General features: G+C 32.9%; 2 protein-coding genes across 2 annotated transcripts; one reads left to right on the forward strand and one right to left on the reverse strand.

Moving 5' to 3' along the window:
* Positions 1-1,307: 1,307 nt before the first annotated feature.
* On the forward strand, positions 1,308-6,481 carry LOC141456376 (transcription initiation protein SPT3 homolog). The gene is made up of 5 exons (XM_074132304.1): positions 1,308-1,932; positions 2,167-2,385; positions 3,899-4,211; positions 6,012-6,225; positions 6,338-6,481. Exons 1-5 carry the CDS (start codon positions 1,866-1,868, stop codon positions 6,473-6,475), a joined length of 951 nt encoding a protein of 316 aa, XP_073988405.1. The 5' UTR covers positions 1,308-1,865; the 3' UTR covers positions 6,476-6,481.
* Positions 6,482-10,592: 4,111 nt separating this feature from the next.
* LOC141455974 (uncharacterized) lies at positions 10,593-24,317 on the reverse strand. The gene is made up of 13 exons (XM_074131502.1): positions 24,111-24,317; positions 23,541-24,026; positions 21,598-21,790; positions 21,017-21,182; positions 18,550-18,691; positions 18,287-18,466; positions 18,006-18,206; positions 17,679-17,891; positions 17,457-17,552; positions 13,883-13,991; positions 13,161-13,292; positions 12,252-12,449; positions 10,593-10,980 (listed from the first exon to the last, which is right to left on the reverse strand). The coding sequence occupies exons 1-13, from the start codon at positions 24,156-24,158 to the stop codon at positions 10,835-10,837; spliced, it is 2,310 nt and encodes a 769-aa protein (XP_073987603.1). The 5' UTR covers positions 24,159-24,317; the 3' UTR covers positions 10,593-10,834.
* Between the last annotated feature and the right edge of the window lie 365 nt (positions 24,318-24,682).

The raw sequence follows: 24,682 nt of genomic DNA on the forward strand, positions 1-24,682 counted from the left end.
CATACATTACTGTAAATTTCTCTATTAACCATTAAATAAAATCCAAGGCCTAAGACCGGGAATCGAACCCAGTACCACAATACATATTAGCTTCGCAGGTTACTATACATATACATCAACACAACTTCAACATTCTTGTTTTATTATAAATATATGTTTTACATATATATTAATATAAATATATGCAAGGCCCGTATCAGCACCCGGCTTGCTCAGCCAAATGTCGGGGCCCTTCATCGCTTCTAGGGGCCCCCGGTACTTCCCCTCCCCGGGAACACCCAGAAAGAGCGATTGAAGCGAATCAAGAAGTTAAATCAACTAAGCCCAAGGTACATGTTTTTAGTCAAGAATGGCTGCATAAGAAGACGATGGCTAATTTTCATAATAGCGACCGGGGGCTTAGTCTATTTATTTAGAACGTTGTATAATAATTACTATGCACATTTTTAATGTGGTTGACTGCCGCTGCATGATTTCCTCCACAAAGGGGACCGCTGAGGCTCTGTCGCCCAAGGGCCCACTAAAACCTGGAGCTGGCTATGATACACAGAGTAGTATGAGTTTTGAGTTATAATTGCAAAATGAATGGAAAAATAAGGAATTCTCGTCTAGTTTGACCGGAAATATTAGGATTTCTGCTTCAGTGTATCAATAATTAAGCCAGAGATGGAATGAATACACAGGGCAGCCTAATTTAAAAATTACACTTGAAAATTGAATGGAAAAATAAAATATTCTCTTATCTTCTTACATTTTAACGAATAAAGAAGAAAGATTGCAAAAGAATGAAGAAAGAAATCTCAATTAGGCTACCCTGTTTCTACAATCTATCCGTGCCTTAGTTATTAACCCCTTAACGTGCACGCTCGAGTTAACTCGAGCGCGCTAAACTGGCCAAACTGTGCACATTCGAGACAATTCGAGCGGCGTTGTACTTAATGCTGCTATAATTTTTCACATTCGAATATAATCGAGAATTGAAAATAATTTGAAAGCAAAAAAAACAATCGTTTTATTGATATTTATCATTTCATGGGATTGTAAGCTATAACACTTACTTATTCAAGTATTTAATATAGCGGTTTTTTGAAAAAAACTGTGCATTAAGGGGTTAATACACTGAAGCAAAAAATCAACTACTAGACAAGAATTGCTTATCTTTCCAATTATTTTTTAATGGTGATTCGAAATTCGTGCTTGAAATGGAATGTACAAAAACAGTACTCCGAATTTGAAGTTACCAACTCCCTCCGAGTGGAATATCTAGAAGGAGCGATTTAAGCGAATCAAGAAGTTGAACCAACAAAGCACAAGGTAGATGGTTTTAAACAGAATGACTGCCAAAGAAGACAACGGTTAATCTTCAGAATTGGGGGGGGGGGACCTATTTATTTAGATCGTTTGAGCTGGCCCTTTATTTATGTATGTTATTTCGTTATTAATTGTGCGAGATTTCACTTTGTGTGATTACACCTTGATAGTTCATTCTAAGGGCGCTAGATGGAATTGTTTTCCCACTTTGTATAGAATTAGAATACCTTCCTTCGTTGATTTAACATAACCTTACTGCACATCAACAAAGAACTTCTTACAACAAAAGATATAGAGTAAGAGTTACAATTAGGCCTTCCAGTGAACAGTCCGTGTTAGCTGATGCAGTCGCCTCCTGGAAAATATTGGTGGTCTAGTTTATTGGGTTATAAGCCTCTTCTAGAAAATATAGTTATCTAAGTCAACTAGACCACGCACACCAGGGCCCCAGATCTATATACAGATGCTAAACTTTTCATTTTCCTTGAAAAAACTGTGCAACAATAACAACCTAAAGCTTAGATAATTCAAGATTCTCTCTTAGCAGTCATTACATGGCTTCTACGTCAGTTACCTCAAAAGATGAACTTACTCAAGGAAAGAACATAAGTTTTGTTAAAGGTAAGAGAATATTTGGAGAATTTCGAGTGAATTTATTCTGCTAAAGTGTTGAAACTCTAATGTTAATTAGAATGTAAATTAATTGTTATCCAGTAGTAATGAATACTACTGTTATGGTTTATGTCTGAAGGTTTTGCAAATTTTTAAGTAAATTCGAATTGCAATCATAAACCAAAAAGCATGAATTCTAAGACAAGAATTTAGTGATTTCATTTTTTTTAATTTTTGTTTCAGATATCCAAATGATGATGTTTGGCTTAGGAGACTGCCCTGACCCTTTGTTAGAAACTGCCCAGTTAATTGAAATTATAGTACTCGAACAAATGATATCATTGCTTTACCAAGCAAAAGAAGTTGCAGATTTGAGAGGAGCTCCTGCAGTGGGCCCAGAAGATGTTTTATTTTTGATGCGAAATAATATTAGTGCCCTCAAGAGGCTCATTTCTTACTTGGGTAAACTATTGTAACAATCAATGTATTTCTTTAATTAGTGATGATGGTATGAATTTCATGATTACAGAATTAGTTGACATCATTCCTCCATGATGCCATTTCGGCATAATAAGGACATCTTAGGCATCTATCAATTTTTAGTTTGTCTGTGGTTTTTATTTGTTTTGTTTTTTTTAGGAGCCTCACTCTAAACTGAGGTCAACTGTAATCTACAACGAGCGTTGATAATGATTGAAGATTTGTGCTTAGAAATCGCGATCAAAGTCCTCAATGAATCGGAAATGCCATCATCGCAGCGATTTGCTGCTGCTTCGTTTAATGTAGAATTGCGTTGTGAACAAAATTATAACACGGGAAATCTTTTGACGAATATGCAATCAAATATTTCTAAGCTAACACTTGAGCAACAAGGCATTTACGGTCAAATAATACAATCTGTCAACAACAGGGTTGGAGAAATCTTCTTCTTAGATGTGCCAAGAGTACTGGTAAAACGTTCCTAATTAGATTGATTCTGGCAGCAATTTGATCCCAAATTGACCACCTAAATATTACCATCTAGCTTTTGCGTCGTCCAGAATAGTTCCATTTAACCATACTGGGCCACAGCAACGTGTGGACGGTACAGCTAGTAATTATGTTTTTGTAATTTTATAAAACGTACTAAGTACTGAATTAGACTGTAGTCCTAACGTTAATAGTATAGACTACGGCTAAGCGGCTCCCAGCGTTCTATTTCAAGAACGGTTGATTGCATGAAAAATTGCATAGAACTAAATTTGTAGAGAATTTTACGCTCCGCAACTTTTTTAATAACTTCAAATGTCATTTAGAGCAAAGGAAACAAGATATTTACAAAAAATCTATTTTAGTGACCTGTGAACACTGATTTCCGCTGACGTGTACACGAGATTTTATGATACTTTTGAGTCTACTTATAAAATACCAAAACAAAGATTTATAGAGTTTATAGCATATTATCTTCCATTCCGAGGTTAAATCCTTATTTGTCTGGGCTAGCTGTACTTTTTTTATCAGGATAAAATCATAGCTGGCTTACTGTGTGCGTCTTTCCTACATCCCAGTGTTTCTTAACCCCCACGTTCTTCATTAATGTTACAGGTTGTATCTGCGATAGTGCTTATTTTCGATTTTTATTTTTCATTGAAAATATCTGTTTTAAGGTTCCCCTTGTCCAAGAAAATAGTCTATGTGAGACAGTCTGTACCATGATAACTCAAAAACAATAATCGTAAAAATTTTCATACACCTGGATTCGTAGGGCCACTGTGCTTAATACTTTCCTGTATAAATATTTATAAATCTGGAGTTTTGGCACCCTTAGCCTATTACGTTCATTGTCGTGCTCCAAACAGAGTCAAGTACAACACTTTTCACATCAGACAGTGAGCTGAAAGAAGATCGGAGAATAGAACTATTTTGGAATTAGTTTTATACAATATGTTGGATAATGTTGGTTTCCAATAAAATAAGTACTTTAATTTTTACACAGGTTTAAAGGACGGCAAGAACGCTTTAAATAAAATTATGGCATCAGAGGAAGTGCCCGACCTACCTCCAACATTGCTGCCAGCTTCTCAAACAGAACAGGTAGAACCAGAAAATGAATTATCAATGGAATTAGATTTAAACGAAGAAGTTAAGGGGAAACCTTTGGTTACTTGGAAGAAAAGCAGAAAAGGATATTGCTTACAGTTTTTAGAAAAAATTGGAATTGAAGAGGAAGATCTTGAAGGAGTAGAAGACGAAGTCAAAGAAGAGCGTCTAAGTAGAGCTAATTCAGTTACAATGAACCTTTCTTCAAAGTAAGTTTTTCATCCATTATATTACAAATTAAGTTATCGTAAGTTAATTTTTATTTATTTATAAGGCGCATGAACACATGAGGTCGTTGGCGCCCGGATCCTTCTCACTGCACTGCTGTTCACCGGACAATGATGCTCCCAGAAAGAAAACCTCTTTCCAGGGTAGTTCGTCTGGATTTTAAACCCGGGATCTCCGGCTTGCAATTTTACCATCTGGTCTAACCCCACCATATTTTCAAAATTTATCGTTAATTAAAGTACATATTTTTTTGTAGTTCGAATATAATTGAGAGCACTGATTGTTTCTAGAGTGCTGATGTTTAATAACTTTGTTGGCCGTTGTACGCACGCTCAAGAACCCTGCCTAGAGACATACTTGAAGCCGGCAAATGTTTTTAATGTAGGACCTGTCTCTGACGTTATCAGCAGGAATAGGCCGATAGTAAAAACAAATTTTTAAAACAGAGCAAAATACAAAACGCACAAGGAGTGGAATCCCTAACCGTGAATATATTTATTTGTATTTGAAGCAATTGCCAATGATAATATATACATCATCATTAGAAGTAACGTACTTAGGGAAAACAAATACCAATGTTTAAGTATGAGTAAAAAAATACAAATTAAGAGAATAAGGGTGAGTACAAAAATGTATGAGTCGATGCAGAGTTCTTGTGTAAGTTTTATTTCTATCATCGTAAATATTCGTTCTGAAGAGAGAGACTAGAGTCTTAAAATGTTATGAACAAAGTGAAGGCAGTTATTGTGGTTTTTTAATTCTAATAAATATAAATCTCCTATAATGGATGACATATTTTTTTATTTATTAAACATTTGGCTCCCCTATGTGATCCACAAAAGAATACTTACGACGAGATACAATAATATTCCACAAATTCTGAGCATTAAAGAAACGAATATATTTAATGAAATTTTGACCTAGAAAATTTACTCATTGAAATTTTAAAAACAAAACTCCTTTTTTTTCTTTCTGACATTGGTGTCATACCGTCATAATTACCCTCGACCACCGAGTGGATAGTATAGTCCGGTTCCTTCAATTACGACTCTGATCTAACGTAATCATTCAAACGAAAGCTAATCAACCAACACTCACACTATGGGGTAAAATTAATAATAGTAAATTAATCAATATTCCTAGCAACCCTTTGTACCTAACCTAAAAAAGTAAACTTAAGCGATTTATAAAATACGTTCTGGAAATATAGTTGTGGTATAGTGAACTCGATATTCCAGCCTTACCTGGAGAACTTTAACCTGACTACTCATTCGCTCACCTTTTATACTTGCAAACTTTTCACTTTAAAAACAAGTGTATTGCTTCGTCAGTTCCACCAACACACTAGGATTATTAGAAATTATTAAATCAGAAAATAAACGGAAAAAAATTAAAATTAATAAACGGAATGGGTTCTCCTAATATTTTGTATAATGTATCAAAGATAATTTCTCTTTTGATATTGAATTTCGTGGATTCCATTATAATATGTCTGAAGCTTACACAAAGTCTTCAGTTCTTACACAAAGTCCTGAAGTCTTCAGTATTACACAAACTTCAATTTTGTTTTGCTTTGACATAGATTTTTTTTAAGTGTATATTATGCCCCTCTGACAGTCTGTTTATTGCCATAACTATACACTTAGCCCCAAGACATCTATGTACATATGAATTTCAAATAACAGAAAAAAATCAATTTTAAATCCTTGAATTAAATATTTCCAATTAAATTCATTTACTAAAAGAATAATTCCTTGTTAATCTCATTTTTGTCTTAATAGAGCTTATGAAGAATATCATATGTCAAGATGCGCATCTTTTGCAAACAATCAAATGTCAGTCAAAAGATTCGTGGATTGGTTGAAATATATTGGGCGATACAGAGATGAAATTTGTGGTCCCCTATTAGAAATTCTTGTGTACATTGCCAAAGAGACAATTGCAATTCTTATTGATATGGTTTTAACACTTAGAGAAGAAGCAAATCAAGAACCGGTAAAGTTTTCAAGTATACATTTTAGTTTCCTAATTTGATATTTTTAAAAATAAAGTACCATTGAAAAATTTTGTATTCTTCTATTCATTTATTGGTTTATTTTGTTGATAGATGATTCAACCCCCACCGATAAGCCCGGATGAGATAAGAGAAGTTGTTCGAAGATGTGTATCTCAACAGTCAATTCCAATGTCTTTGTTTTCCAGAGATGTAATGCCAACTATAAATAAAAAGCTTATAGCAATCTAAATTCAATTTTTGTTTAAAAAAAAGTTTTCTTTCACTTTTTCCTAAAAATCATTAAGCCTTTCTAAGGAATAATGTTCTGAGTTCATATTTAGGAATTCCTAGGGGATAGTGTTACTTAATTGAAAGGATTTTCTACTATAATCATCATTTTTGCGTGATATTTTGTTTTTCAGATTCGCTAACCAATTACACCAATTTCACCAACCAATTACGCCAGTACTAGCCACCTAAGTACATGGACATGAATATAAATTAAAACGGCATTGAAAACGTTTCATTGCATTTATTTTAAAGGCAGATGTGATTATGTCTGCAGTGATAGATAACACCGTTATGTATCCATTACAGCATGCATGTTATGTTTTAAAAGTTTCTGACCAGTTTCGTATTTCAATTCATCTACAGAAACCGATTCATCAGATTGTTTAGAGAATTTGATTCTATGTTTTTGTGAATTAATATACTGCACTTGCTGAGCTGTAGGACATTGGTATGAATTGTTTCAAAAATTCGTATTTTTGTGAAAATGTAGGAATCACACTCTTGAGAATAGTAATAAGAGAGTCTGTGAATGTTTCACACTAGATGTTGTTACATTACAAAGTAAGAAAATTCGTAATCCACATTAAGGCATCGGCGAAAAAAAATTAAAATGGCACTGAGCATTGTTTTTTAAATGTTAAGTTTCTTTTTTTTTTAAAGCAATTATTGTCCTCCCATGACTTTTCTGTGTGGAACTAAAAAGCCATAAAACACATTCCACTTTACTGTCATCTATAAGGACGAGATGAGTCACTTTTTAAAGCGGTTAACTCTATTAATGTATGTTCAGTGGATCCCTTAGAAATAAATTTATTTCTGACATAAAACTAATATAAAAGAAAGTAGTAAGAATTCATCACACCTGGGTTTTTTTTTTTAATTGCGAAATAGAGTCAAGGACAATTGCCAACCATTATCTCTTTTGATCTACTCTTTAAAAATTTAAGGTTTGACTGGAAAAACAATTGCGGGTTGAAAAAGAGGCGCAGATTCAGGTAGGCGAATGGAAATTGTATTAGTGGTTATAAAGTTAAGGAAGTTAACAGTTAAGCCAACTTTGTTATTTATGACCCCAAATTCATTAGAAAGAGACATTTGGCACCAATAATATTCAGATGTCTGAAACGTCTTGATGATACGAGTATAATTAGGTCGGATCTAGGGTGAAGGGACCAGTAATTGACTGTTTAAGAAAAAATTCGAGTTTAAGGTAGAATAACTTCCGTTATTTTGGCTCCAGGTGTAGGTTGTAAAATTGTACCGCTCCAGTAGGATGTATTTTATTTTATTAATATTTTAAAAGCAGTAAATTCGATCTTTATGTCAACCAAAAATGATTTTTTTTGGAAGTATGTCAATGACCCAGTAATTGACATACCGAATTTTCGGTGGAACCAGTGTTTGACATGGGGTGGGACCAGTAATTGACATACAAATATATTCATGAAACGACATAAGATATGCATTCAAAATCACTTTTAAATCTAAATAAATCACTTAAATCACCTAAATCACTTTTTCAATTGGATTTATAACAAAAATCGGTCTTATTCATAATTAATTACAATCAGTTTTTAAATAGGCAAACCTAAATAATCTAATATTTTTCAACATTACGCTATTTTATGCAGTTTTTGACGACCAACCCTTACACAACTGTCCTTCTGGACAGTTTTAATTAAGTCCCCAAGCCAAGACAGGTAATTTGAATAACAGCCCTTACTTTCAATAGTACCAAGGAGATATTAGCTAACATACTTGTTAGATCGTACACAATGTCTGTCGGCTCGCTTTTATCTCTTTCTCTCAACTCTTCCGCTCTCTTATCCTTTCAAGTTTCCGCTAAATATTTTGTTACTTAAACCTCTTTTTGGGAATTTTTTTTTTTGGTTCTCACTTTACCAAACTCTCTACTTCCGATTAGACTATGTGGTCACATCCTTGTTTTATCCATTCCGCCTATAACGTTGCTACTGATGGCATCTACGCGTCCTTGGGTTCGAGTTGTTGGTGCTTTCTAGTGAACAAAATTTCTTCTACGCTTCCCTTCTTTTGGAGCGCTTCGCTAATATTTTCCACAATCTGTGCTGCCAGTGTCATTTGCTTCGAAACCAAACTACCTGAATGTAATTCATTCTTATTTTCTGCATCTAAACAGTATTTGATTGTTTATTATTACTGAGTTACCTCTTGGGCTCATTTATATATACACTGTGTGCACGTTAATCGCGTCCCGCCTCAGGTTGTAAGCATTCGCACTTACAACAGTAATAAATAACTGAAACATCAATGAAAAAAAAACTAGATTAAAAAGTAAGTAATGTGTAACATCACTAAGTCACCAACTTCTCCACTTATGTTTAATTTCGCACCTGGTACTTCTCTTGAGGGAGCTTCATTTTTCCCCTGGCCGTTTTATTTGATGGAATTCTATGGTTCAGCCATTTCCTCCCTTTCTTCTTTGGCATGTGGCAAGGACCCAAAACTGAGGGAGAATGAGAGATTTTCAAACTCCGATAAGTGGGCGTCGTTTTTACCAGTCACGTTGGCCTCGTGAAACTGTTCGGCGATCTCGACTATTCAAGTTTGTTGTTCATACATTGTAGTTCTGTACAGAATAATCATTCTGCATGCCCTCTTGAAATAAGGCGTACATTTGTTAATTCATTAATTTAAACATATTTTGTTGGAAGTTTTACTATTTATTTTATGTTGCCGATTTTTATCAATGATTTTATTTTACAATGTATTGAATTTTTAATTATAATAAAATTTATCAACCTATCTTATCATTTTCCCAGGAAGTCAATCACTGGTCTCAAACAAAAAAGCTGTAGGACTAGTACTTGACATACATGTCAATTACTGGGCAAATTGCCGTTTTAAGGACCAGTGATTGACAGCCCCATTTTAATCCTCAATGCTTCTTATAATTAAAAAAAAAAACTACATAAATGAAATCTACAAGTAATACTAATTATAACAGAACATTGATAACCACACGAATATATGAACAAATAAGCGAAAAATAAGAAAAAAGAAAAATTATTTTCTTATCAATCCTCCTTAGCAACGGCTTGTTTTTTCCTTGATTTTGAACTTTTAACACAAATAACCTTCCACTGATACCAAGGAACCTTCCAATAATTAATATTTTTCTGGAACTGCTGCCTAAAGGCTTCTCAATAACGAAATTGAAAGAATCCCCACTAAAAACGGCTCATATCCCTTATAATACCAGTTTATATCTGGTATGTCAATTACTGGTGCCCAGTCAATTACTGGTCCCTTCACCCTACCAATATTATTTAGAGAGAATAGACTAATCATTCAGAAAATATCTTGTGAGTAAATTAAAATGTAATAATCAACAGTTTTTGCCAATGTAACCAAACTTGTTAAAGATATCTCGATTTTTTTTTTTAAATAAAACTGTCCGGTAGGTCAGTTGTATAAGGGTTGATCGTCAAAAAGTGCACGAAAAAGCGTAACGTTTAAAAACACCCATTTTGACAATTCTTTCTTTTTTTTCTATAAAAAGATAAAATTCCCAAATTTTCTTCATAATATAGGATAAATCCTCCTTTATAACTGTATTTTTTTTTTTTGCAACAACCCAGATCTAATAGATTTCGAGAAAAAGTTGCCGAAAATGAGCAAAAATGGCAGTTTTAGAAAATGTTCTTGTTCTTGTTTTGAACATTGTATTGTAGGGTGCAGATCTTGAACAAAATTTTTAAAATAACTGCCAAGAGTTTCGGGATGAAAGAGATTTATTTTTTCAAACTATCCAATGTATCCTGTTTCAATTGAAATGAACGAAAAAAAAAAAGATATACATTTATACGTTCTCGTAAAATATTTCTTTCAAAAAAAAAAATTTGCATTTCAAAGCCTGCTAATCAGCATCTTTATGTACGCTGAGTAAATGTTAACGTCAATCAATATTCGTCAAATAATCCAGCAAATTAATTCATCATTTTATGTAGTGGCCAAGCTGCAATAATACTAAAAAATTAATGATTCGATTTTTGTTGGTCAGTAACCGAAAAATGCAAATTGAATTTTGCCAAAGTATAAAGAAAAAAGGTGTCAATTCATTTAATTTAAAATGTACCAATATATTTTACAATATTATTAACACACTATGTATACACTGTATAAATACATTTTCAAACTTTTTATATTATTATTTCTATACAATTTTATACATAAAAAAGATATATGTAAAATAAGTAGAAAAGAGTAGTAACCTCCATTCGACCAAATATGCAATGGCATTAAGATCATAAAATAATTATGGCATCTTAGTAATTTTCAAATGGTTATTAATTTACCGGAACATAGGAGACAAGGATGGAAATTACTTTGTATTCCTTGATTCAAATCTTTCACCAAACTACTGGTCTCAATTTCTGTTAGAAGTGTTTTTATCTTTGAGGCTGGGGCCTGATCAGCGACTCCTTTAAAAAATATATTTGATAACATAAGAAAAGAATTCTTCTATTTCTTCTGGCAGGGTTTAATGTCCAACTACACATTTACTTCTAAATATACATAATATTACTGAAATATTTTAAGAAAAGAATACCTTACTTAAGAAGGATTTTCAGTACTCATATTATTTCTTAATTAGAACTATCTGGTGTAATGACATAATCTTGATTTTATCATTCATAGAACACATATTTTCTTTATTACTAAATAGTTCCGAACGTTCGCCCTTCATTAGAGGTTGATTTTGTCAGAACTAGTAGGTTTCCCTTCCATTTCATCGAAAGTGCACTATACCAACTCACTCGCCAAGTAATAACGGTTTTCTAAGAAGACGTCCTAACTACACAACCAGTAGTAATGGACTTTAATTTTTTTCAACCATTTTCTAAAAAAAAGTTGTTATACTTTTTCAAAATATGTTCATATAACTATGAACTGCGTAAATTGCGGATTTTTACAAAACCAAGCAAGTTAAATTAAAACAAGTTAAATTAAACGAATTATTTAAACCTTTTAATTTAAAGGTCTTTTGAACAAAATAGAAAATACTGTCAATTCTGTCGCTACCTGTCAAGATGATTTTTGCTAAGATAGAGCCTGACAAAACTAATACAGTACTGACCTAAAAACTTGTTCCTAACCAGCTGTAAGCTAGAAAAATGAAAAAAGAAATTGGTTTTCCAAACTAATTTAAACTGAGAAGTTTCCAAATGGAATTGTCTTATCTGACATAAATTTGAAATTTATATCCATTTTGTTATGCACAATACAGATGCCAACAGCAGAGCTTAATTGGTATATTATCACTCAATTTGAGAAAGGAAATTTCCAATTTGGAGCTCTCTGTTGCCAAGTTAAATCCGCACCCTCTTTTCGTTACGCACATTTCATTACTTGATATAACCCTAACATTATTAACAAACAATGAATATAGACTTCATTCCATAACTTTTTTTTCATTAACTGCGTTATACAAAACTTCTAATTCACAACATATTATTAAAACATAACCTTCCTCCACAATCATCAAGTTTAATGTGGCAGAAGCTTTATAGGTTGCAGGTAAATTCTCAAAATGAGTTCAGTGCACCACCTCTGATGATAGATAAAAATCCGAAATAGTGCAGAGAGAGAGACAAAAAAACAAGCTATCTATGACGGATAAAATCAATGCTATTATTCTATTCTGGGGGCTGAAAAACATTTTCAATAATAAATAATCTTTATGTTTTAATACCATTGAGCTCAGTAGATGGATTTGTCTCTGTTTCAGCTCTGGGATCCTGCATAACTTGAGGCAATAGAGAACTAATCTCTGCTAATTTTAACCTTAATTCTTCGCGCTCCTTCGCTACAGCAGCCATTTGTCTGTCGCGCTCCATAGCTCTTTCTTGCAGTAAACTTCTTTGATTCTGATATAGTGTTACATATTCACCTAACAAAGTAATCTCAAATTAAAATATATATGTAGGTAATGTAGATATTCTGGGTAAGTGGGAAATCTGTGTACTGTAGGAAATTTAGGTAATGTAGGTAATTTGGGTAAAACGGTTTATCTCTGGATAATGTGGATAACCACTAGGTAAAGTGGTTAATCTCTGGGTAAAGAGGTTAATCACTGGGTAATGTGCGAAATAAGTGCGAAACGGGTTTCTTTGCTCCAAAGAAGCTATTAAAATTTCAGAGCCGTACAGAGTACAAATTCGTAGGTATAATGCATTCATTAAACTCATAGTCAATAGGTTAGGGAAGAATGTGAGAAATTGCTGAATGCAAAGAAGAGAAAAAAAAAAAAAAACTGAAGACATCTGCGGACATGTTTGCGAGAATGGGCGTTGGACAAAAAGCACAAAACTTCTATAATTATTCAAGAACCAGATCTAATATCTTTCATAAGGTAGATTAGCTCTGGTGGCAGAGACATGTGGAACGAATGTCTATCCAGAAAAACAGGGAGGATGGTTTGGAAGAATTTCAGAGAAGAGAGAGTGCGACATTGAGAGGGAAACATCCAAAATAAGTATGAGACACAAAATAAATAAATAATAATTTATTTTATTGATCATTACGGAGTAAGAAATAAAATATAAGATAACAGGTAACTTCAAATAAATAAAAATAGTGTAAATATGTTTGGACTAATTACCTATCGTTTCTGTTTCACTCTGTAAGTGGAGGACCAAATGTTCGAGTCGTTGTTTTTCATCATACAAATTTGCATAATCGTTCATCGTCTTCTTTAACTTATTTTCAAGTAAACCAATTGCTTCTGGTGTAACTATCATGAAACAAGAAAAAAAAACTATAGATTTAACAAAAATGAAGCTAAAAACAAGTATAAAAAATTCGGTATGAACACTCACTCGACTTTCCCTTACTCTCAAGATTCTAACTCACAAATTTTTTCCAAGAAGCAAAATTTATAATTAATTCATTAAAAAGTATATATCATTATAAAGTATGTGAAAAATTGCGCTTAATTAGTGGACCGATTTTAACTTATTGTAGCATACATAGTTGGCACCTAACCAAAATATCAAATTAGAATTTTTTGCGATTTTTCGTTTTTAAGTTACATTGGACAAGCAGACCAATTAGTAAAAACCACTATTTCGGACTCAGGAGACCTCAAAATAGATATTTGCGGTGGACTCTCAAAATCGAAAATCTGCACGATTACTATTATATTTCCCAGATATCACGAAATGTACATTATGTATAACCTCTAGAGATACGGTTTTATGCAATTAGCCTAGAGCCTAACGTCCGCCCAAACATTCCCAGCAAACACACACATTAACATTCCAGAGGAAAAAACAATTTAAAAATTAAAATAATAAAAGTTATTTTCATCAACACGATACATACTGTGTTCCATTGTCGTAGGAATATCTACCTCATCAATGCTTGCTTGGCATCCATGGTCAGTGTAAAATACAACCGCACATTGTGCCACAGCGTCTCTGACCTCAACTTCCTATACAATAGTAATCAAGGATACAAATTGTATATAACAAAAGTAAATAAGGGAAACAATTATATATATATAACTAAAACTAAAATCTAAAAGCATCAGAGGTTATGGAGTAAATAATTGGAATAACCCTTTTTCTAATTGGAAAGAAAAAGAGAAATAAATTAAATCGAAAACCAAAAAGTCCGCGAGAAATTCACTCTATACATAATATTTGATGGTACAAATTATAAATTGGTACGGTGTTGTAATGACTGGTAGCCCATCTTTAGTAATTCAGTTAAGAACCAGCCTTTTTCAAGTAATTCATCATGCAGTTAATTTTATCACAGGATTTTCATCGTAACCCGTGTAGAAAACATAATCCTATATTTGATCTCCTTAAAAAAAACTTACAGTTTAAAATGTTAAGTATAAGGGTTGATTAAACGCCAAAAGGTACACAAATCAGCAAGCACCCAACATTTCATTAATTCTTCATTAATATTTAAGTAATTTTACTGCATTAATATTCATTAATATTTTTTAGAATTTATTAGATGTCACAGACCCTTATGCTGGCCACTTCATTTATAATATTTTTCGCCATTTTCGTCTACAAAATATATGTTCAAGTAGCACTGTAGATTGACTGTAATATCTAGTTATTTATAATAATCAAACTATTAATTACAGGTTAAAAAGAAAAACGTTATAAAAAATATAAAAAAATTATGAGCCTAAAAAATTCAAAACCTTTTTTAAAAAATGCTTACACCAACATACATCAATGATTTTTGTTTATTTTATTTATTTATTTTTATTTTTAAATATAAATCGTCGGTTTAAGTTCATTCTTCGACTAAAGTAATTGTTATTTTATGTAGTAGTCAAACGTTTGTTATAATAGGTAATAATTATCTGGCTTTATCGCAAATAATATAGTTTTCTTCAATTACATTCTCAATCTAGGTATTCATCCCACAATGTTGTATATATGTAATATAAAATGAATGAGATATGCATATTTTTAGGATAGCTAATTATTCCAGTATTTTATTATAAGTAAAATTAGGAGGACTAAATTAAATTACAATTGAGAAATCAATAATTGTTGAATAATCTACTTGTTATAACTGTGTGTTATTTGTGCTCACGAATATTTCGGTAAGACGAATTCAAGACAGTAGCCGACTCTACTTTGTCTTTTTCTACTTTAACATGCATGTACGTACATGTGATTTATCATAATTATAACAAAAAAATATTATAAATGAAGTGGCCAGCATAAGGGTCTGTGACATCTAATAAATTCTAAAAAATATTAATGAATATTAATGCAGTAAAATTACTTAAATATTAATGAAGAATTAATGAAATGTTGGGTGCTTGCTGATTTGTGTACCTTTTGGCGTTTAATCAACCCTTATACTTAACATTTTAAACTGTAAGTTTTTGTTAAGGAGATTTTTGTACCTTTTGGATAGATTTTCCTTTTTGTCTATTTTGCAAAGTTACATATCTCCTTTACAGATTTTTTTAAATTTAGAAAGGGCAATTCTAACATTATAACCTGATAAGGGGTTAAGTTGGAATCGTAACTACCACTGGAGAGATCTTTTTAAAGAATGATTATAGTTGCGGTCCCCCAAACCATCCTCAATAACAATTTTTTTTTGAAAAAGCGTTTTGAATAACATAGGAAGGTATTTGTACATAAATAGCAAAATTAAACTGCGATTTCAGTACTTCCTTTTAAGAGGAGTAAGAAAAATAAACTGCGATTGCAGTACTTCTAGGCAAAGAGACAAAGATTTTTTAATCGAACGACAATTCATTGATTTAAATCGGTTCACTCATTGATAATTTAAACGATTGCAGTACTTCCTCTTAGTAGGTGCAAGAGCATGATAGCACTTCACAGCCACGTAGAGGACCTTTAACCATTTTATTTGAGCTGAATTTTATCAAAATCGGGCTAAGCGTTATAGAAATATTGGTAATAATAGTTTTAGAAAGGGCCTTTACTTGGGTGGGGCGAACTCCCCTCCTTATGAGGCAAAGCGTCGAGACTTTTAAAGTGCAAATCATTACAAAATTTCGATTCGAATGACACTTCATTCATGAAAATCGGTTCACGTGTCGATAATTTGAAACGATTGCTATACTTCCCCTTAATAAGTGTAAGAGCAGATCGCCGCTTTAATGTTACATAGGGGAGCCCTAACCCTATCATCCTACCAAACTTTATCAAAATCGGGCCAAGATTTACAGAGTAATTAGTAATAATAATTTTGGAGGGGGCCTTACATAAAGGGGGCTAACTCCTCTCCCATTCGATGTACAGCGTCGAGACCCCCAAAAGGCACATCTACATAAGATTCCGAATCGAATGACACTTCATTCATGAAAATCGGTTCGCGCGTTTAGGCGCTACGTTGTTACGTTGTTACCAAAAAGGTAACAAGAAGAACAACAAGAGGAATTTTTGAAAAAGTCGTTTTTGCTCATTTTCGGCAACTTTTTTCTCGAAACCTATAAGATCTGTGTTGTTGCAAAAAAATTACAGTTATAAAGGAGGGTTTGCCCTTTATTTTAAAGAAAATTTGGGAATTTTATCTTTTATAGAAAAAGAGAAAAAAATTGTCAAAGTTGGGTGTTTTTCAACGTTACGCTTTTTCGTTACGTTTTTGATGATCAACCCTTATACAACTGTCCTACCGTTCAGTTTTAATAATTTAAGCCCTTTTTTGAAAATGCAAACGAGGTTTTACCTTTGAGTTTGAAAGCATCAGATCTGCTGAACTCAGTCTAGAACAGCCCTAGTGAGGAAGTACCTTCTGTTAGTTCTGTTCCGGCAATCTTCTGAGATTTGTTGTCACTTCTCAATCATTTGAATTCTAAGGGTACTCTGAGAATATAATTTTCTGCTTGAGCGTACCCAGCGAATATTGTGACTTCAACATTTTAATGAAGAGCCTTTTCTGCAATCTAGTGAGTATTATCAATACGCACCAATTGCTAATAAATATCGTCCATATATTCCATAAACTATATTCCATAAACTACTTCTTCAAGAGAAATCAGCACAAAAATCAATTTTAGCAGCTGGTTGTCATTTCTGTAATTAAAACCGCACATCGCATAACCATACCACGGATTTCGCCTTGATGCTATATTGTCAGACTATTTCTTAAAAGTTCTTTAAAAGAACTGTATCGATCAAACTTCTCGGAACTTCACAAAAAAATAAAAATAAAAATAGTGAATTAAAAGTGAATCTATAAACAATATTGGCATCCTAAGCCAGCAAAATCACCGAATGATTTCGGATGGCAAATTTTAGGGAAATTAGCCAGGGATTGATGTAGCAGTACTGTTACCACAAGAAAGAATTTCCGTTTCATCGACGAGATTGTTTATAGATCTGATCAGAAGATATTTGCGGACATGTTAAGGTTTTACCTAAAACTAATAACTAGTAAGTACCTGTTTGCCTTTAAATTTTTTCAGATCACGAGTAAGTTCTGATGATACATGTTCCGAGTGTTGCCACTTTTCAGTAAGTTCGAGTTTTTCATTATTCTAAAAAGTCAGAAAGTTAGAATTATTAAAAATTGTCACAAAAAAAAAATTAATACTCGTCATTATCTAACAAACATAAAATACCATCTAGAGATTAACTTTGTGAAAGAAAAAAATTATCAATACCAATCTAACTATGGCTTCCTGCAATTCTGCAACATGTTGTTTTAATTGCGTATTCTGTTGAACTGCCCTTGTTGCAGCGACTCTATCATTTTCCATAGCAGCTTGAAGTTTACGAGCGTCAGGGACTTCCAATCTTTCTAACGATAGTTCCACTTCACTCAATCTTGAAGTAGATTCATCAAGTGCAGCATTCAATCGAGTAATCTCTTCATTCTAAAATATTAAAAAGTATCCATCAATTGGACTTTTTTTCTATTTTTTTTTTTTTTATTTAAACTGCGACTAAAATAGCTAGATTACAAACTTCAGATGATAATCTGTAATTACCTTTTCGTTAAGCAATGTACTTAATTCGGTAACTTTAGAATTTACTTCTTTCAGTTCCTGATTAAGTCTATTATTAGTTTCAGACAAAGAAGGCCCAGCTTGGTGGTCTTTTTGTACCTTTTTTTCTAACTCACTTATATGTTTCACCAAACTCTCTTCTCGGATGAGTAATTGATTCTTTGAGACTAAACAACTCTCGTACTAATTAACAAAAACATAGTTATTAGGAATAAAGATTATAAAATAAAATTGAACAACAAAAAATGAGGTAATTTTGGTACCTGCTGATTGATAAGTTGAATTTGTGAATTAAGTGTCTCAATGTATTGCTGATATTGACTGACTACGTCAGATTTCTCTTTTATTACTTTTGATAGCTCTTCCTTTAAATGAGCACATTCCTTTTCTAAATTTTCAACCTTTGTAATATCAGCTTTTGTAGGGATACTGCCCCCTCCCAGCTTAAAAAATTTAAAAAAAAAACAAATTTGGATGCGTAACTTAAAAAGACATTGCAGCATTTTGTTAGCTAACATTTTCATACCTGTGCTAGCTTCATTTCTGCCATTGATAATTGTTTATCTTTTTCATCCAATAGCTTCTTCATATTCTGAGTTTGGTTAGACATCTGTTCAATTTTTTTTTTCAAAAAATTAATTTCTTCCATAGCATCAATAACTTCTTTCCTGGTAATAAAATGGTAAAAATTTGTTCATTTTCAAATATCTAATTTTCAATTTAATATAAATTGTAAGATACCGAAGAAATTAACTTTATAAAAATGAAAAGCAACTATAAATATACTATTCTTCACAATTTAACTTTGTCTTCAAATTTGAGGCATCACCCATGGGACGCCCAGATCCCTTCAGTCCTTCAATAATCAATTAAACATTCGGAAAAGACATTAGCTGATGTACGTTCTGGACGCCCTGTTGAGGTTACTACTCCAGAAATCATTGATAAAATCCATGATATGGTGATGGATGACAGAAGAGTGAAGGTGCGTGAGATTGCTAGTGCTGTGGGCATCTCGAATGAACAGGTACATAATATTTTGCATCAACATTTGGACATGACAAAGCTATCCACAAGATGGGTGCCGCGATTGCTCACGCTTGACTAAAAACGAAATCGTGTGAAGTGTTGCAAGGACGGTTTGCAGCTGTTCCAGAAGAATCCGCAGGACTTTAAGCGTCGTTTCGTCACTGTGGATGAAACATGGATACATCACTACACTCCTGAGACCAAAGAACAATCTAAACAATGGGTTACCAAGGGGGAATCTGCGCCAAAAAAGGCGAAGACCGTTCCTTCGGCCGGAAAGATTATGGCGACTGTCTTTTGGGATTTGCAAGGAATAATCCTCATCGACTATCTGGAAAAAGGTAAAACTATTACACGTGCATATTATTCATCGTTATTGGACCGTTTGAAAACCGAGCTGCAAGAAAAACGCCCACGATCGGCCCACAAAAAAGTCCTTTTCCATCACGACAACGCACCAGCTCACACCTCAGCAGTTGTGGCCGCAAAATTAATGGAAATAGGGTTCCAACTCGTTTCACATCCCCCCTATTCTCCAGACTTGGCTCCCTCGGACTACTATTTGTTCCCCAATATGAAGAAATGGCTGGCGGGAAAAAGATTTTATTCAAACGAGGAGGTGATTAAAACGAATGGCTATTTTTCAGACTTGGACAAATCCTATTATTCGGAAGGGATCAACAAACTAGAGCAGCGTTGGACGAAGTGTATAAGCGTAAAAGGAGACTATGTTGAAAAATAAAAAAGGTTTACCCCAAAAAATTAAGTAGTTTTTATTTTTGCACGGACTTTTCAAACGACCCTCGTACATATGAGCCGTTTATTTTGAAAGTGAGGCAAGTCCATTTTTGAAAAAATGAAGATAATGGTAATTATAGATAAAACTTAGTATGAACTTTTTATCAGTAAACAATTTAGAGTCAAAAAAATTCAGAATCCTAATATTTGGGAGATTGAAGTTTTAGCTCTTAACAATATTGTAAATATGTTTAATTTGAAAATGGTGCAAGTCCATCTTAGGTTAAAATTATTTAACCGTACAGCAAAATTGAACTCCGGTTGCTGTATGGTGAAGCAAATGTGATGGTTTAATATCAGTCTGAAATGTAGGGTGTTTTTATCTTTCTATCTTTGATATTGGTAATCGGTGATTGTACAATATTTCATAAAATTTATTATTATTTAATAATAATAAGTACATCTTAATTTTGTGTTTCGAATTCTCATTACCTTCTTAATACTATCAAACACTTCACTTTAACGGTGCTGCACACAATATTCCACTTCGAAAGCTTTTCTTTATGCGTACATAGAGAAATTTTTTTCGCTTGGCCGTTAATACTGATTAAGACATTAATGCTCAACAAGTAATTGGTTGCATGTGATTGTCTTTAGTCTACTACAGTTTTTCACTTTTTCTGGCTGCAGGTAAAGATATGATCCCAAACATCTGCACTGAATGTCTTTTTTGGATCAAAGAGCCACTATTTTTTATATTAGTGAGTTAGATTAAAATAAAAGTAAAATAAAACAGGATATTTTGTGGGTACCCTTCGTCTCAAAGAAGCCTTTCTCTCGCTGGCTATGTACAATTAATTTTAAGTAGAAGCGTTAATAGAAATTGATTGAAACAGATTTTTAAAAGGTTTAATAATTGTTATTTAAGCATTTAAGCGCTGCACAATTAAAAAAAAAAAAAGAAAAGAACAAAGAAATTCTGATTATAAACATTAATTTTTTCATTGATTTGCAATTTTACTGTTACATTCAATCACGCATTGTGATATTACTTGATCTTGGATTACTGCTTTGTGTTCGGGCCTTTTTTGTTGACAACGAATGTTTTACTGGTATCCATGGTCAGTGTAAAATACAACCCGTACATTGTGCCACAGCGTCTCTGACCTCTACTTCCAATGCAATAGTCATCAAAGATTCAAAATGAATAAATCTTAGAAAAATACCTATGCAATTCTGATGTTAGATTGGCCTCAACAAGACTATGTTCCAATTTCTTTAGAATGGTATTGTGCTGCTCCCTAGCTTCATAAACTTCAGAAAGATCTTTTGTTAAATTTCTCACTTGTTCTTCAGACGATTTCAATCTGGCACTCAAATCATCAATTGTTCCTTGAAATATTGATGAATAATACAGTTAATCTTTATTTAAAACTTTATAAGTTAATGTTGATTATATTGGAACAATTATTTTTATGTAAGAAGTCAGATATAGATACTTATTGAAAGCCTATTTCAATCACTTTGAATAATTAAGAAATTTCACATTAGTACCACGACTCACGCCTTTTTTCATAATAGGCTTTGATCATTTCTGTAGCTTTGAACTTTATGAAGCAAAATCAAACTTTACATAATTTAGTATTTTAACATATAATACACACTTTTAAACTAAGCCTTATGAACTACAAGCAAATGGAAATTCAAGCGTGTCATGAGAGGAGATACATATGCAAAAAAAAATGTAGGAAAATAAACAATTGATGCTGAGTTATAAATCAGCTCAAGTAAATAAACACCAACTAACTTCTATCAATGCTTTGCTCTTCTCTTGTTTTAGACAAATGTTGTTGAAGTTCAGATTTTTCACTAACAAGTATCTCAATTGTCTTTAAGTGTAACTGTACTTTCTCCTCTAAAGGCATTTGTTGGCTTCTTAATTTAAATATCTCCTCTTTCAATATCTTATTCTCATTTTCAAAGAAAGCCGCTTTCTCGTTCTAAAAAATTTAGATTTAATAGAAAAAATGAAACATCCATAAACTTATGTAATAAAAGAAAATGACGGAAAGAATTAGAGAAGAGATCACGGTCAAAGCAACGCGTTTAAGATGTAATTGACTAAATATGTTTTTTGCTGAAGTACCTGTTGTATCATTCTATAAGCACTACAAGTTAATATTAATATGTACTTTATTTTACACTAGTGGGTTACCTCAACTGTGTGGTATTATGATAACACCAGTTCGAACAAAAACCTGCTAACCATAATGGGCAAAGTGAGGTCAGCAACTACGAAAATAGAGGACATGTTAGGTGTTCTATAATGGTAATATCTACGAACAACTTAAACGTATTCTGGAACAAAGCAGTATCTTGTTTTTAACACACCACAGAGCTCAATGTATAATATACATTGTATATTATATTAGTTTTGCAGGAATCGTCTCTTAACCGCTCGGCTACCGTGGTGCCTTATTTATAAGAGTACTTCACCCAGTTAGATTTAACGACCAATAACAGGGGAAGGAATATTTAAAAAAGTACTTCTCCTCAAGAGCAAATAACATTTTAGCCAAAAAGAAACGAAACGAACGAGTTGAGTCTACTTGATATACTTAAGCACTTCAAAAATTTACTATCTTACTGTTAAGAGTCATACCTACAAGTTTGGATGACCCTGAAATGAGGATAATATAAGGGACGGAATACAATGTATCCACCCTACCCTTCGTCGACTGATTTAAGATGGGATGTATGGAACCTTGTTCGATACCTGGAGCTCCACTCAACCTTGCTTAACAAGGTTCAGCGTCAACAAGGAAGCGCATAGATTACTGGGACATCTGTCATCCCAAGTAGTGACGTAATAAGTTCGAGAAAAAACAGAAATTAGAGGCACTAATTTCGTCAGCTGTTGCTGCGCTCAAAATTTTTAAAAAAAGATATAAATAAAAATAATAAGAATAATAAAAATAATAATAAGAATAAGGATGGAAGGGATTAGCTAATTAGCTATGCGGTTAGCGTATTGGATTCCCACGCGGAAGTTTCGGGTTCGAATCCAGCTGCTGACCCTTAGATTTTCTCTTCCTAGGAGCTTCTTTCAGCTCACTGTCCGTTGATGGACAGTTATGTCTGTAACGAGAGAACACTGTCCGGAGGCCGGCAGTGCATCGAAAAAAACTCCGGGCGCAAATAACCTTAGATGTTGACGCGCCTTAAATCATTAAAAAAAAAAAATAGTAATAGTAATAACAAGAATAGGTCACAGTAATTTGCTAAGATATTAATATTTCTTTGGAGACATAACCGTTATCAGTTATGAGAACAAGATCGTCAGCGTAAAGCAATATTTTCTAAATGAAAAATTCATTAGAATTGTAAAGCGGTCCCCAAAATAAATAAAAAAGTTAGTGCATTATCTATACGTGGGAATGTAGCTCGAATATTAAAATCGTGGAAGCTCAATCTTTTATTTCGTTTTGATTTCCTCTAGTACCAAAATCTGCCCTTAAAGCGTTCTACAAACGTGCAGATTTACCGTTAATCTGAGGCCACTAGTTGGATGTGTTGTGTCGAATGCAATTTCATACTTACGAATAAAAAAAAAAATTGAATCGTCTGACACCAGCGGATAAATATCTACTTCCTAAATTCAAGATAATTCTATACTTACACGAAATAAAAACGTAAAACTCTATATTTTATTATTTGGTTTAAAAAAAAAGTACATTAGAAACCACTTACTGATTCTGTAAGCTTTTTTTCCACTTCTTCTTTTATAGGAATGTCATTACCTAATTGACTTTCTATTAACCTCTTCAAAGCTACTTCATCTGATCTGCTGCTTCTACTTGATAAAGAACAATCATTATCCTTTAAATGGTCAGAAGTACTACAAACATCATAATTAGACGAAGACACATCTTGTACGTTCGGATCATATCTTTCACAATGATCTGGAAAACTTAACTGAGGGGATGGCCTAAAGCTATCAAAAAACTGTTCCGTGGGTGAATGATCTTTACTGAAAGTAAAGTAACCTACGGTATCCTTAGTGTCCTGACTACCGTGTGTGAGCCCTTCCGAATGACCATTTTTCATAAGTTCACCTTCTCTACTTTCATTATCGAAGCTGTATTCTTCGGATGTTCCACTACTATTCTGATGAGGATTGTTTTTTGGAGAAGGACTTGACTTCCCATCTTTAGTTTTTTTTTGATATTTCTGCAACTGCAATTTGAAACAGGCAAATTCTTATTCTCTTTCAATTCTAATTTGCAGAATACTAGAATTCTTATTGATGTTGAAACTTACCAACAACCTCCCAGCTGCTCTCTTCTCGGCTTTACTTTTGTCATCCATCACAAAATTTCCTCGAATTATTTAGCAAACATTAGGAAATGGAGCAGTTTATACCAAATTACTACATTATTACAGATGTTAATCACTATGAAAATTTCCAGCGAATTAAACTAAACGATCAAACACGGAAACCACGTCACTATCAGTTTACCTAAGTAACAGTTCTGAGTTAATAAAATAACCTGACTTTTTCATGTGGATCATATCATTGAACGAATCAGTTTGACAATTGATATCAGTTATTTCATTTTCGAAAATTTTATTTCAGTCACTTTGGACTACACTTCTGTTGGTACTAATTTCACTTAACAATATGCTAGAAACGAATAAGGATTTAATTAGGTCGACAGTAATTAAATAGAAATTATTATATTGTTTTAAAGAAACAAAAAGTACCTTTTGGTATAAATCATTAAGAAATTCATAACGCTTTCGAGGTTTTCAGAATCTACCCACTTTATTCAGAAGATAACAATGTCAGGGTGAAATGAGGAATTTTTTAACTGGAGATTATTGAATATTTA

Source organism: Rhodnius prolixus, unplaced genomic scaffold (genome assembly GCF_049639745.1).
Source record: "Rhodnius prolixus isolate KJV_2025 unplaced genomic scaffold, Rpr scaffold_4, whole genome shotgun sequence".
NCBI classification, from domain to species: Eukaryota; Metazoa; Arthropoda; class Insecta; order Hemiptera; family Reduviidae; genus Rhodnius; species Rhodnius prolixus.

Bases quoted from the DNA above. Each gene is read 5' to 3' on its own strand.
- LOC141456376 (XM_074132304.1), top strand. From the start codon at position 1,866: ATGGCTTCTACGTCAGTTACCTCAAAAGATGAACTTACTCAAGGAAAG. The intron at 1,933-2,166 runs GTAAGAGAATAT...TTTTTGTTTCAG, and splicing joins GAACATAAGTTTTGTTAAAG to ATATCCAAATGATGATGTTT. The intron at 6,226-6,337 runs GTAAAGTTTTCA...TTTTGTTGATAG, and splicing joins AAGAAGCAAATCAAGAACCG to ATGATTCAACCCCCACCGAT.
- LOC141455974 (XM_074131502.1), bottom strand. From the start codon at position 24,158: ATGGATGACAAAAGTAAAGCCGAGAAGAGAGCAGCTGGGAGGTTGTTG. The intron at 13,992-17,456 runs GTACTTACTAGT...ACTATTGTATAG, and splicing joins AAAAATTTAAAGGCAAACAG to GAAGTTGAGGTCAGAGACGC. The intron at 13,293-13,882 runs GTATGTATCGTG...GTTTCATGATAG, and splicing joins TCCTACGACAATGGAACACA to TTACACCAGAAGCAATTGGT.